The sequence below is a fragment of the Vulpes vulpes genome, chromosome 5, assembly GCF_048418805.1.
Source record: "Vulpes vulpes isolate BD-2025 chromosome 5, VulVul3, whole genome shotgun sequence".
Taxonomy (NCBI): Eukaryota; Metazoa; Chordata; class Mammalia; order Carnivora; family Canidae; genus Vulpes; species Vulpes vulpes.
This window is the reverse complement of record NC_132784.1, coordinates 126,436,102-126,451,405: the sequence shown is the minus strand read 5'-3', so window position 1 is coordinate 126,451,405 and position 15,304 is coordinate 126,436,102. Positions and strand designations below refer to the sequence as shown.

The window sequence follows — 15,304 nt, the reverse complement described above, 5'->3', positions numbered from 1 at the left end:
CTGTGATTTGGTTACCAAGTTTGTGGTTTGTTTTTCTTTACCACAAGTCTTTGCTATATCTTTGAAGAAGAAATATGTGCAAGGTGAGTAAAAGAATAAAAAGAATTCGAAAATACTTTGCAGGTAGTAACTCTTTGGAGATACTGTTGATCCTCAATGCAGCATTGTTGCCCTTTTTAAATTTTCTTTTTAATGTTCAGTACTTGGTTTGCCTTCTTCAAAAAGCATTAGTGAGAGCAGGTTATTGATGCCTACTACTGGAAAAATACTGTGTTAGGTGCTTTACTTAAAGCTAAGTCATATAATCTCTTTGAAGACCTTATGATAAATATTACTAGCTCTTTTTTATAGACAAAACAACAGTTATTTGAGAGATTCAAATAACTTGAAGGTCACACAACACGTAAAATATGCCAAGTATTTAGCATACATCTTTCTATTGCCTTTCCACTTTACCACACTTTCCCAGCTAATGATTAGATGGTAAATTACTTAACCCTTGAAAAAGGGGGATATAGAACCAAGAAGTCTTTCCTATCATATTCATTAATAGGCCATTTTGAAGATCTTAGCCTGAAATATTAACAAACTTGATTTTAGCAAACTTAACAGGTTTCATGTTTTCCCTGTTACCTGATAAAAATGTATTGATCTAGTTAAGAATATCAGTTGGTCTAGTTAAGAATAAACCAAGTCATCAATATGGAATTTTCTCATTGGTAAAATCTTTATTTAGGAAAAGGGAGTTATTGGAGAGAAATCTATGTCTGGTAGGTCTTTTTGTATCTCTGACCAAGCTTTCTGAGAAATTTTAGATCACTGTTCAGGAAGTTCAGCTGTTCTAAATCTTAGTAGTCAATGAATGAGTGGGATGATTTGCATAATATGCCATTTGTCTTTTTAAAAAAATGAGTATCACCTGTAAATGAGAACTTCAGGGCAGCCCGGGTAGCTCAGTGGTTTAGTGCCAGCCTTCAGCTCAGGGCATGATCCAGGAGTCCTGGGATCGAGTCTCACATCGGGCTCCCTGCATGGAGCCTGCTTCTCCCTCTGCCTGTGTCTCTGCCTCCCTTTGTGTCTCTCGTGAATAAATAAATAAAATAAGCGTGGGTGTGGCACAGTTGGTTAAGCCTCTGACTCTTGTTGATTTCAGCTCAGGTCATGATCTCAGGGTCGTGCGATCAGGCTGCATCAGGCTCCACACTCAGCAGAGTCTGCTTGAGATACTCTCTCCCTCTCCCTCTGTCCCTCCTACTCATGCTCTCATTCTCTCAAACCTAAAAAAAATAAGCAAAACAAACTGTTGGGCATAGACAGAATAGATCCAAATCATAATTATAGGTTTGTCAAATAACGTTTTTATATACCTACTGGAAAGAGGATATTTACTGTTTTTCATTCATTCACCTCTGGGCTAGGGGGCCAGCATACTTCTGCTGTGCCACTCTGCTCACTTATATTTGCTGTTTTAATTTCCTAACGTTAAAGGTTTTATTCTCAAATCTGTATAATTTGAAAGCTAGGAAGGAAAAAACTTGTATTTTAAGTGACTTTATGGTATAAATTGACATAGAAAAATAACATGCCTATTTCTAATATAATCAAAGAATTGAGACTAAGTTTTAGAAGGCTTGTACATAGTGTTATAGAGCTTTCTTGTAATTTGATGAATTTTTATATTCTCAAGATTGTCTAGCAAAGCAAAGTCGTTTTTTTAACTGTGGAAAGTTTTTACATTTTTTCCCCCAATTTTAGTTATTTTGTGTTGGGTGTTTATTTTCCCCTACAGGTTTTGGATATTTTGGGTAAGAAGTTCCCTATTACTGAGAACTCAAAGGGCTACAAGTTGCTGCCACCTTATCTTAGAGTTATTCAAGGGGATGGAGTAGATATTAATACCTTACAAGAGGTATGTGTTTTCTATTAAAGTTCAATAAAGCAATCCTTAACTTAAGCTCCTTATCAGTTTATAAATAGCACATTAATAATTTAAATAGTTATGATTCTTATAAATGTTTATGATAGTAAATATATTTTCTGTTAATTGCTTAAAATTTATAAACACAGTTGACCCTTAAATAATGCAGGGGTTAGGGGCGCCGACACCTCCTCCACCCAGCACTCAGAAATCATATATAATTCTTCACTCCCCCAAAACTTAACTCCTAAGAGCCTGCTATTGGCCAGAAGCCTTACAATAACAAACAGTCAATCAACACATATTTGTCTGCTCTGTGTGTTACACACTACATTCCTAGAATAAAGTAAGCTAGAGAAAAGAAAAATGTAAGTCTAGACATATCAGCCAAACCACACATACTACTCTCTGGGCACCCCTGATGTGGAGTCTATAAAGAAATGTCACTGGGAAACAAGAAAGTGCCAGTCAAGGATCAGCTCCTTGTATGTAAAACAAAAAGTCTTGACACTGCTTAAATAGGTGTGTTTTATTGGAATGGAATTAAGGAACCTGGATGGTGTTAATATGTGCTTTCTTGAAAACCGTAGAATGGTTTGTCACGTCTTCTAACTTAAGTGTTGACTGTCATCACTTGTTAGATGTAGCCAGTGTTGTAGAATCTTAAAGCCTGTGCCTCTGCTTTTTCCCCAGATAAACTTTTAAAGCACTATAATTTCATTTTAATACATAAAATACTCCACAAAAATTAAGACCACCACTGATAACATAATGTAGACAGTCTACTGTGGTAAACCACTGATATTTTAATGTCTGTCAATCTCAGATAGTATCCACTTGTATAAACCAAGTTACCAAATTTGCAAGAGTGTGGTGAGGTGAGAGTAAGTCTGCAGTGAGGAGGACGACCTGGGTCTAGAGATCTCAGCTGGCATTTTTAATTGCCATCATCTCCCTCGTTCAGCTAAATTAAAGGTTTCTTACCTTGGTATCAGTAAAGAACTGTTACCCATGCCTATATTTTAGCCAGCTTAGCAAGTGCCCTCACACACATTTCTCCCTTCTTTTGGATGCAGAATCATGGGCAGGCAGGGCCCATGCCATTTTCAGAGAACCCATTAGTGCAGCATTCTTCCCAGTGCTCAAACCCGCCAGTCTGCTCTTGACAGCAGGTGCTTCAATTGGGGGTTTGAGCTTCTCTTTAAAAACTGAAACTCTTCAGCTTTCATTTTTGTTTTGTTTTTTTTTAATTTTGAGGATGTACATGCATTTTTTTTTAAGTTGAGTATCAGCTTTAAACTTGACTTTCTTTTTTTTAACTTTGCAAACAAGTTAAATATTGAGGCAGATCCTCGTTGGCCTTGGTGAACAGTTAATGCAGATGCATTCATGTGTTACATCACCTAAAGGGTAATAATACATGCTTTCTTCGTCTTGGAGGGGGATTAAAATAAGTTTTCAGAACCATGAAAAGGTTATAGCAGTTTTCTTTTTACATGTACTGGATGCATTAACTTTGACAAAATGAGAAAATCTGTTTAATCTCAGACAACTGACTTCTGTCATTGACTGTCAGCCTTCCTCTTAAACTTTGCTGTCACGTCTCATGAAGGTGATGGTGTAACCCTGCTCTAGGTTTTTGTACGGGAACAAATCTACCTACTTAGGAAAAAAGAGGCAGAAATCTCTTTTGTATTGGACACAAAACTTTAAATGTTTTACCACCAGTTCCTTATTCCCTCATTGCTTTCATTCGCCCATCCCTAACCAACCACAGTCACAGTGACACCACCAATTCAGGAGCTCTGAATGAAATCCTATCCCTTCACACCTATACCTTTTTGAGGCAGGTAGGTATTTTAAAAGAGAAAATGTGGAGTATAACTCTGTAAGCCTTACTCTTCCCTCACCCTGTATGGAGTTATGAAATGGCTCTAGGATGTTTTATTCATCAGTATGGCCCCAGGAAAATCCTCTTTCAGGTTACTAAGTTTCTGTTTTTTGATCTTCTAGATTGTAGAAGGCATGAAGCAAAAAAAATGGAGTATTGAAAATATTGCCTTTGGTTCTGGTGGAGCTTTGCTACAGAAGTTAACAAGAGATCTCTTGAATTGCTCCTTCAAGTGTAGTTATGTTGTAACCAATGGCCTTGGGGTAAGTCTTTCAACTTGTACTGCTGTGGTAGTACTTTGCTTATGTGTCTAGTAGGATGCAGTTATTCAATGCAGTAATCAAAGGATAAAGTCCTAAATTCATAATGTGTTGTCAGGTACCACTGACCTTGACTCAAAACAAGGAAAGAAAAGAAACATTAGGTATAAAATAATGTGACTTGGAGAAAGGAGAAAAAAATAATATTTGAGAAATGATGCAGGCCATTCATTTCCCACTGCTTCCGTATTACACCTTTCAGTCAAAACGCTGACCATTTTGAGTAGGAATGTCAGTTAACATGGCCATCACATATTAAAGATAAGCAAATATGAAAGCACTGGCAGTGTCTGAGAGAGGCAGAGCATGACACTGGAGCTGTGATACCAGAATCCTGTTCTGATAGCCTGAAAATGGGACCCCACACTGCCCGTTTTAGGCGGCTGCACAGCAATCCCCCTGGCTCTTCTTAGACTCTTGAGAAGCTCCGGATCCAGAGGGGTGATGTGGGATACTAAGAACTCCTCAGAACCCCTACGTTGGTTCCCTGCTTTTACTTCATTTCTGTCTTTGGAAGGTTCTGGGGTTCAATCATACTTCTTGCTTCCATTACATTGGCTCCCTGACCTTGCTGATCTTTAAACAAACCTTCTGTTCTCTTTAGGTTCTCTAGGTCTTCTTTGTTTTTTCACAGTAACAAGGAATAGAGTAAAAAGTAACAAAGTTATAAAGTAATGTAATGGAAGTCTTTACTTTAGCAAAAATCCTAGTTCTCTTGCCACAGATTATATAATACAGTTGATGCAGATTTTTTAATAGCATGAATGTGCTATACTTGAATCAGTTAAAGGCACTTCAAAATATAAGAGATCTCTTAATAGTCACATATATTAACTTCAAAGACTTCCTACAACTAGAGTATTAGGTGTCTATCGTGGTAAGACAGGATACTCAAGACTTGGATTTTGTTCATATCTTTTTTCCTAACAGAGGACTCTGTCCTCCAACACAGACTAGAACTATGCTTCTAAAAGCCAGATGTGGGGATCCCTGGGTGGCACAGCGGTTTAGCGCCTGCCTTTGGCCCAGGGCGCGATCCTGGAGACCCTGGATCGAATCCCACGTCGGGCTCCCGGTGCATGGAGCCTGCTTCTCCCTCTGCCTATGTCTCTGCCTCTCTCTCTCTCTCTCTCTCTGTGTGACTATCATAAATAAATAAAAATTAAAAAAAAAAAAAAAAAAAAAAGGGGATCCCTGGGTGGCGCAGCGGTTTGGCGCCTGCCTTTGGCCCAGGGCGCGATCCTGGAGACCCGGGATCGAATCCCAATCCCACGTCAGGCTCCCGGTGCATGGAGCCTGCTTCTCCCTCTGCCTGTGTCTGCCTCTCTCTCTCTCTCTCTCTCTGTGACTATCATAAATAAATAAAAATTAAAAAAAAAAAAAAAAAAGATAAAAGCCAGATGTGGATTCGTTTAGTTATACCGATGAAGTACCTTAAGTTTATGTATAAATTATGTATAAACTTTTTTCTTTAACGGGAATTGAGTGAACATTTCTGCTTAGTCTTCTATTTCTTTCTTCCAGATTAATGTCTTCAAGGACCCAGTCGCTGATCCCAACAAAAGATCCAAAAAGGGTCGATTATCTTTACATAGGACACCAGCAGGGAATTTTGTTACACTTGAAGAAGGAAAAGGAGACCTTGAGGAATATGGTCATGTATGTTATCTATGCTGATATATTTTTTTTCTTTTTTACCAGTAGGTTAGCTTTCCAAATTAAGAAAAGGGCTCTTAGGTTATATTTTTAAATTATTTTCAGAATAATTCTTTTCTTGAATGACAAAGTAATGGAACAAATTTTGTTGTAAAATGTGTACAGATGCTGACTGAGCCTACCAAAATAAGATGAAAAGCAATCTACATCATAAATGAGATTGTACATACAGTGGGTGAAAAACTTTCTAACATTCAAAAAACAAAGTTCTTCCACATAGTGACCAGCAGGATAGTGACTGATGAGCTTCAACAAGCTTTTGTGTATTTGATCTCTTACTGCCAATTTAGCAGCAAATTATTTCTGAAGAGGAACAGCTAAGAATATCTAAAGGATGCTTGTTATGTTATAGTAAAACTTAGGTAATTCTGTCAAAACTTAACAAAATCCAATTGAGATGAGTTTTCTTTAGTTACATGTGATTCTCACAGCAATTCTGGGCTTAAAAAAAATATATTACATTATCTAGTGCGAAGATGTGAAAGGTCATGACTGGATTCTGACTGCATAATAATAATTGGTGACTTAACCCAGTTTTCTGATTCAAATCGGCCAGACTAGAAAAACTTACAGTGTGCTAAAATGGTCCATATGATCTCATGGTCTTCAACATGCAAAAATACACTTACATTAATGAACTCAGAAGTTACAAATTTATTTAAGCCACTAGATTGAGAAAACTCCCTTTTAGAGGGAAAGGGAAACTACTCATAAACATTCATATTCTCAGAAAAAAGTTTATACCAAACATTAATTTATCACTATGGATTCTTTATACCATACTGATATTCTGCTTAGAGTATATTACTCTGATACTCTTTTAAGATTTTGAGCCAGAATCCATTTTTTTCTGTCTTTAATGAAAAATATTTGGTCTCTAAACTAACTTTTAGAGCTAGCCTGTTGTTCGGGGCTTTTAGTAGCCTTCACTTAACTCTTGTAGCTACCAAAAGTTGGCTGAATTAGTGTATCCAGATGGACTAGAGTCACTTTAGACAGGGTCCTAACTATGATTTTTAAAAGGCACTGATTTATGTAAATAATACTCTGGAATGTTTGAGGCAGTAATCAGTTGTAATCCTAAATGGCATTTTGATTTAAGAGTAGGAATCACTACTCTTGATACTTAACTTTTTGAAAGAAAAGGTCATGAACCTTAATCTTGATGGAAAACTTAGACATGACAGATTATGTCTTGGGGTGTTTTTAAAGAGAAACTAAAGGCAGGCAGACCTTAGTTTAGGGAGACCGAGTGGCTTTACCAGACCCAAAAAGGGATTTAGTTTTAATTCTCAATCGTTGTTACCCTTGCATAGATCAAATGTATTACATGAATCAGTAACTTTTGGAATATACACAGTTTTTAAATCAGTTCACTATGCATTCATCAAGAAATCAATACTTATTTTTGTTTCTGGTTTGGTTTCTTGTTTTTATAGGGTTGTTGTTGTTTTGTTTTTTTTTTTTTCCAAGTCCAAAATTCAGTGACTAGGAAATTTGGCAAGTTTAATCAGCGTTAAGTCCATTGTCTAGGAACCAGGGAAGGTCTGGCAGGCTTTCCTTGCTCATGGTCAGTCATGATTATCAGCGACAGCCACAATTCTTCTGGGCAGCCAAGCAGCAAGCATCCTCCACCTGAAAAAGTAGAGATGGATCAGCCAGCGATTTTTTTTTTCTTCCTTCAAGGAAAACTTCTAAGAATATTTAGATCATTGCTTCTTTTAAAGCTAAATATTTTTACATAGCCATTTGAGATATTGCCATGCTCACTACCTGTTCCACCAGCCAGCATTGTGGATAAAGTTATTTCATAATTTGAACACCATCAAACATCTCTGTATTTGACTAGTCAATCTGATTCATCAAAGCATTAATTATTTTGCTTGATAGTCTAATATAATCGTTACATTTTAGTATTGTTATGTTTGTACAGGATCTTCTCCATACCGTCTTCAAGAATGGGAAGGTGACAAAAAGCTATTCATTTGATGAAATAAGAAAAAATGCAAAGCTGAATATTGAACTGGAAGTAGCACCTCATTAGGCTTTATGACTGGGTGTGTGTGCTCGCCTGCGTGTGTGTTGTGTGTGTATGTGCCTGCACGCACGTACACACCTGCGTGTGAGTATGTAATAATGTTTATTGTACAGACGTTGGGGGGGGTTCTTTGTGTTTTATGATACATTACAGCCAAATTATTTGTTGGTTTATGGACATACTGCCCTTTCACTTTTTTTTTTTCCAGTGTTTAGGTGATCTCAAATTAGGAAATGTACTTAACCATGTAAAAGATTAATGCTAAAGTAAGCTTTTTAGGGCCCTTTGCCAATAGGTAGTAATTCAATCTGGTATTGATCTTTTCACAAATAACCCAGAAACTTTTATATATAACTGAAGATCACATAAAACAGATTTGCATAAAATTATCATTGATTGCTTTATGTTTATATTTAACTTGTATTTTTGTACAAACAAGATTGTGTAAGATATATTTAAAGTTTCAGTGATTTAACAGTCTTTCCAACTTTTCATGATTTTTATGAGCACAGACTTTCAAGAAAATACTTGAAAATAAATTACATTGCCTTTTGTCCATTAATCAGCAAATAAAACATGGCCTTAACAGAGTTGTTTGTGTTATTGTACAATTTGAAAATTATGTCGGGACATACCCTATAGAATTACTAACCTCACTGCCCCTTGTAGAATATGTATTAATCATTCTACATTAAAGAAAATAATGGTTCTTACTGGAATGTCGAGGCACTGTACAGTGATTATATACGTTGGTCATTGTATTGTACCGGTGAAATGCCAAATCTGAAGGCCTGTACTGCAATTTTATATGTCAGATATTGCCTGTGGCTCTAACATGCACCTCAAGATTTTAAGGAGATGTTTTTAGAGAGAATTTCTGCTTCCACTATAGAATATATACATAAATGTAAAATATTAACAAAAGTGGAAGTAGTGTATTTTAAAGTAATTACACTTCTGAATTTATTTTTCCTATTCTAGAGTTGATATGACTTAAATGAATTACTGGAATGGGTAGTGAGTGTACTTATTTTAAATGTTTTGATTCTGTTCTATTTTTCATTAAGTTTTTAAAAAATTAAATTGGATATTAAATTGTATGGACATCATTTATTAATTTTAAACTGAATCCCTCAATATATATACTCAAGCAAGTTCTTAAATGAGGATAAATTAAAAGCATGATGACATGAGTCTGAATAGAAGAATCTTAACCAAGAATAGTAGGTTGGCCTCATTCCAAGTGTTCAGCATCAAAATGTTCTAGAGTGATGAAATGGTAGATACTGAGTCAGTCATCACATCTGAGTAGAGACCAGTTTTGTTTTAATGCTTCTTTTCTATTTACGGTCTATTCTAAGGCAGGAGTTGGCCAACTCTGGCCCACAGGCCAAGTTCAGACTGCGCTCCTTTTTGTACATACGTATTGTCTATGACTGCTTTCTCAGGACAGTGCAGAAATCGAGTAGTTATGTAGTGACCGTATGACCCACAAAGCCTGAAATGTTTATTATCTGGCCCTTTGTAGAAAAAGTCTGTTGACCCCCGGGGTCTAAGAAAAGGAGTGTGCCTTGAAGTTTAAGAGAAATGTTGATTTCCAGGGAAGGGAGGAAGCTATGTTTGTCTCTCTTTTTTTCCTTTCTTATTTAAGAATCTGATCTTGGAAGACTGATTTTGAAAGCTTTAACAACATGACATTAAATGTGAAATTTTAAAAATTGAAAAGCCATAAATCATCTGTCCTAAACAGTTACATGAGAAACGTACTTATCAGTAGAATGTCTTATAAACATCATTAAAAAGAACATGGTTTTTGCAGATAATTCTAAATACTTCTTTAATGAGACTAATAAGCATTATTCATTTTTATTATGAGTTTTCATCCTGTAATTCCTGTTGGAAAATAATTCTAAGCTGATTCTTTTAAACGTATCTAAGTAAAAATTAGTAGTATTAAAAACACCGCTTTCTTCACAAAATGTGCTAAGGGGCTTATAGAGAATTAAAACCGTATTTATTACCAAATAACAACGTTGATAACCACCCATAATTTTGATTTTGTTTAAAACATTGGAATCACACTACAGACAATATTCTTTGTGTACTGTGAATTTCAGCAGTTTCAGAGTAGCTAGAGGAGTTTTATTTTAAACCTTTCAGTGAATGCTAAAATCTGTACATTTGTACGTGGCCATAGAGTGGAGAGGGGGTGGAATGATTAATTCTCTCGGCCACTTGGAACTGATTAATCTGAATTTCTATGACTAAGCACTTAGTATTTGGCCATCCCCATTCTCAGTAGCAAACAGTTGACATAGTTATCAAATAGAATTCTGCTGTCACCTTTAAATCAACCTAACTCTTCCAAATAAAAGCAAATGGCATGTATGGGTCTGCTTAAGTCATTAGAGATTTGCAGTTGATACCAGTTAATCCTTCTCCATTCATAATATCATGAAGTATTTGTATTTTAAATAGAAGATAGGAGTTCTGTGTTAAGACTCTTTATTTGTACTCTATAATTAAAGTCAAATGGTTTTAATGATTATCCCTTATTTCCTTTCTTGAAATAAATTGTTATGAAAATATTTTCTAATGAAATTCATCTTGGAAAACTAGAAAGAGAAACATGGCAAGGTAATTCTTGTTCTGTTTGCCATAATTTAGAAATTCAACACTTAAACAAGTATTTTGTAGTTTTACATTCCTTTTTAACCCATTCAGTGGAGGATGTCCAGCTTTTCTCCCAAGTTGTATGTTAATTCTAATATGTATCCAACATCAAAGATAAACATGTAATAAACATGGAAATAAAGTTTAGCTCTACTAGAAATGTTAAATTTGTGTGCTTCAAATACTGGCCATTTCTAGACTTACCCTCTTTTAACTGTTCCACCAATTCAAAGAATTAGAAAACGAGAGGGAGGCATCCAGGACGACCCCTCCATTTTCTGCCTTGTGCAGCCGTCTGAATGGCAGGGCCTCTTGGTAAGGACACTGGAGGGAGAACAGATTTGATGGGAAAGGGTAAGGTCCTAGCTTAAGATCTGAACTGCCACAGAGACACTGGTAGTTGGAGGTACAGACTTGGGGACAGGAGGGGCTCCAGGTATGAATTTGCTGGTCATCAGAGACACAGGAAAGGGCTCTGCTCTGCGGAGACAGGCTGTGGCCTTGGCAAACCACAGGCCCATCTGTTCTTGTAAATACAGTCTGATTGGAACAAGCCACACACATTAGTCTAATTATTGCCCGTGGCTGCTTTCCTGCTACAGCAGCAGAGCTGAGAAGTTGCGACAGACCTTAAGGCCTGCAGAGCCTGAAATAATTTACTTTATGGCCCTTTAAAGACAAAATGTGCCAATCTCTGCTGGAGAGTTCCAGGGAAAAGAGGAGTGAGGGCAAACCCAGAGGAACTCTGAAAAGTCAAGCGGCAGAAGCTGAGCCGCAGAGAAGCCCGAGGAGTGGTAGCTGAAGAGATGCGAGGGAAACCAGGAGGAGAAAGGGAAGAGGAGGGAAGGGAGTGAGGTGTGCGTGGTGCAGAAGGCTGCTGAGACCAGGGCAACGGATTCCGAGCCACCACTGGTGTCACCCGGACAGCCCCGGACAGCCACCAGTGGCCTACCAGCACCCCCCGCCCCCAGCACTGGAGCAGCACGGGCGAAGGCAGCTACCCGACGAAACTCTGAATTTGGGGTGTGAAAAGGAGGCAAGAAATGAGGGAGCAGCACGTCTTCCACCCCCGCTTTAGCTACTGCTTTATTTCTAAAAAGGACTCGGGAAAGAGGGAGAAGCTGAAGCTGAGAGAGAAGGAGTCGGAGATGGTGTTGGGTAAAGAGGGAGGCAGACGGTGGCGTCCAGGGCCCCGGCGGAGAGGCTGGCAGGCGCACGTGCAGGCCTGGGCTTCCTGTGAGGCCACGGCCAGAGGGGATTGGGCTTTGGAAACAGGAGGTTTTAGAAGAGTGGAGAATGAAGAGACCTAGCAGGACTACAGACCGTGTGGAGGCCCCACCTACACGGTGGCTGGGAACGTGCAGGGAGAGCTGGCCGACCCGGATTGTGGGGTTCCCCTCAGCACCCGCCCCTGGGTCCAGACGCAGAAGATGGAGATGCCTGGTGTTCTGCCAGATGAGTTTGATAAAACAAAGGGATACTCATTGAATAACTGCTGAAATAATGGTCCTACGTATCTAAGCTGGATGGGTAGGGACATGAGGGCTACGCAGAGCGCGGGGAAGGTAGCTGGGAGCCGATGGACAGTGTGACAGCAGCTCTGTCCCCCGGGAGTCGCTGGAACAGGCAGGTCTGGAAGGACGCGTGGATCATGAGCGGGGAGGAGCACGACCACGGAGCACTTGCAAGGTCGACCTTGCAGTGGCTAAGTGAAGAAGATCATGAGACAAAACAAGATCAGGAAACCTGAAAGGGCAGATGGGTTGGGCGGTGGACATTAAAATCATCCAGGAAGATGGCAGAGGCTGGAGTTGGAGAGGAAAGCTGTGGCGGGCAAGGGACCAGGAGGTCAGCAGGAGGCCGCAACGATGAGCCTCAAAGGGATCAGGCCGTGGAGACCCCTGACCCAGGCCAGCCGGCAAGAGGAGAAGCGCCGCCTCGTCGCAGCGTCCAAGCACAGGCCGATACGCAGCACCTTGTGTCTTGCCCTGATGTCCTTTACCAGCACAACGTTTGTGTCGACATCCTGAATGGGAAGGGAATCACTAGATAAGAAATTTCTTGATTTTATTAGCGTGCTACAAACACCCCTTCCACTGACACTGGCCCAAGGGTTCAAGCCCTCAAAGACATTTTTGAATTCGTTTGTTTTGAATGTTTTAAGATTTACATTTTGTTTAGTAGTTCTAAAAAGAGCAGCCAGATAAAACCGGTCACCTCTCGTGTATTCGGGTTCTTCCCACCGTTTTAAATTTCTGTTCTATTTGAGGTTTCGCGACTTGTTACCTGTTCCCCAGAGACAACTCCACCTTTATTTGGTTCACAGTTCTTTGTGCTGGTAAAACTGACTATGAAATACTTGTTTAGGTTATTCCAGCAAAGAGAAATATGTTCTTGGAAGGAATTTTAGAATCAAATTACCAACTTAACCAAAATATATATATATATATTTTTTAAAGGTAACAGTTTTTTTTTTTTAAATTTTTATTTATTTATGATAGTCACACATTGAGAGAGAGAGAGAGAGAGAGAGAGAGAGAGGCAGAGACACAGGCAGAGGGAGAAGCAGGCTCCATGCACCAGGAGCCCGACGTGGGATTCGATCCCGGGTCTCCAGGATTGCACCCCGGGCCAAAGGCAGGCGCTAAACCGCTGCGCCACCCAGGGATCCCCCCAAAAATTTTTAAACTAACATCAAAGCGGATCCTTGATAATCCGGGTTTTTGCCTGTATACTATCACACGGGCAACTGAGCCTTCACCTGATTGATACAAAAGACTCTGGGTGACCTAATTAGTATTCAGAGGGGACATGCGGCTTTTTACCACCTTTCAGGGCACTCTCTTGGTGAGCAGTAGAAGCTGCCAATTGACTTTCTACCAATGTATAGCATAGTCCCTCCAGAAAATTACAATTTTGGTTTACAATGATTTATATTCATCCCAGAAAAAAAGAAGCATCATTCTTTGGTTGACAGCAAAATTCAATTTAAAAAGTTATCCTGACCAACTTTATTTTTTTTGCTTGTTTTATTCTGTAACTTGTTACTGAGCTGTTTACTTCTTGGACTTAAACTTGGGAAAGACATGGTTTTAACTTAAGATGGATTAGCTCTTGTGCTTGTGAGCAATCCTGATGAATTAATTGGGTACAAGTTTAATTCTAATGAGGTTTTTCTGAGTAGCCTGAAGATTTCTACCAGATTTCTGAGCTTGGGGTAAATATAATTCATCTTCAACTTCTTTCTTTCTATTCCTTCCTCTTCAGGAACAAATATATTCCTATTTCTCTCATCCTTTTAAAAAAGAACTAAATCACTCGGTAACACCAATTCTTCTCTCCCTTCTCCCATTCATATCCAGAGTTCTCCGGCTGTGTACATTTCCTGCCTCACTGTGTTCATCCCTGTCTGGTTCTCCTCCCTCATACATGGTGACCTCTTGATTGCCAAGTGTGTTTAATTCTTATCTTACCAGAAGATCTCTCTTCTTTTGCCACTGCTAATAATTCACTCCTTGAAACTATTCCTTTTTTATCTATTTTGTAATATGATGGGTCCCTTCTCTCTTGGGCTCTTCTTCACACACTTAAACTTTTTAAATGCTGTCCTGTCCCATTTATCTCCACATTCATCTTGGCTGATCTTAGCCATTGTCATGGTCTCAGCTATTACCTATCTACTAAAGCTTCCATGAACTGATATTTCTAGCCCAGACCTCTGAATTTTTCTATGATGCATTTCCACCCAGATACCTACTCAATACAGCAGGTCCAAACATCCTGAAGATCTACCTCATTTGAGGGTGAGATCTCCCACCCCACGCATGTAATCGAACCCACACAGTCCTGTTGTTATGATGTCATCCCTCCACCCCTCAGTTCAAACTTGCAAATCTCTTCTGAAACAATACAAAAAGTAGCTAACTAGTTTGCCCAGCCCAGCCCAGCCACCCTCCCTCCCATTGTACCACCAGAGTATTAACAAAAGCCAACAGTTCCAGTCCCCTGCTTAAAACAATTGAAGCTCCCTGTAGCTTCCAGGTTCATGCTCAGAATCCAGCCTGACACAAACCTCCCCCCTTAATCTGGCCCATGCTACACAGCCCCTTATTTTGCTTTTCATGTTCTGTGTCAGGACCGCTGACTTGCTCTACCTTACACAGACTCATGCACACATATTCACAGTACACTATTTTTTTCTGTTTTCTCTGCCTTTGCTCCTGCCAGGAATGCCTTCCTTTGGCCAACTCATTTTAGATGATTAGGTGGTAAGGGAACATTCAACAACTCACTCATCTGCCGTCCTCATTCCAGTGGCCCTTCCTCTGGGCTCCACAAATCTTGAGTGTATTTCTAAAATGCACTTGCCATCCATGGGTCTATGTCCCATGCTGTGTACAGTGGCGTTTTATCCCTATTTGCTACATTTAGCATGTAGTAGACCTACAAATGTTTGTTGAATAAACGTCATTATGATAAACACTCTTCTATAATGTTTTGGTACCTCTGTAATGCTAATACCCTGAACATTTTACTAAGTGTTAAAAAAAAAAAAAAGAACATCTTACTTTAAAAAAAAAAAAAAAGATGGATAACTTTCACAGCATGTCCACCTATTACTGTCTTTGCAAAAAATCATTACAGTACATTCATGAAATAAGGTATTTCATCAAACTCTGGATTACAGCCTGGAGGTTGGCAGTGGCATGGAGTAGGATGGCCCTGGGGGCTCGCCTCATCCCATGAAC

At 39.0% G+C, this 15,304-nt stretch overlaps 1 protein-coding gene across 1 annotated transcript in view; it reads left to right on the top strand.

Annotated features, from left to right (window-relative positions):
* Positions 1 to 10,723, top strand: part of NAMPT (nicotinamide phosphoribosyltransferase) — a 45,167-nt gene extending 34,444 nt beyond the window's left edge. The window contains exons 8-11 of the mRNA XM_072759948.1: positions 1,790 to 1,909; positions 3,932 to 4,072; positions 5,654 to 5,788; positions 7,779 to 10,723. Coding sequence (XP_072616049.1) covers positions 1,790 to 1,909; positions 3,932 to 4,072; positions 5,654 to 5,788; positions 7,779 to 7,889 — 507 coding nt within the window. The 3' untranslated portion in view covers positions 7,890 to 10,723. The remainder of the gene's footprint in view (positions 1 to 1,789; positions 1,910 to 3,931; positions 4,073 to 5,653; positions 5,789 to 7,778) is intronic.
* The last annotated feature ends 4,581 nt before the right edge of the window (positions 10,724 to 15,304 follow it).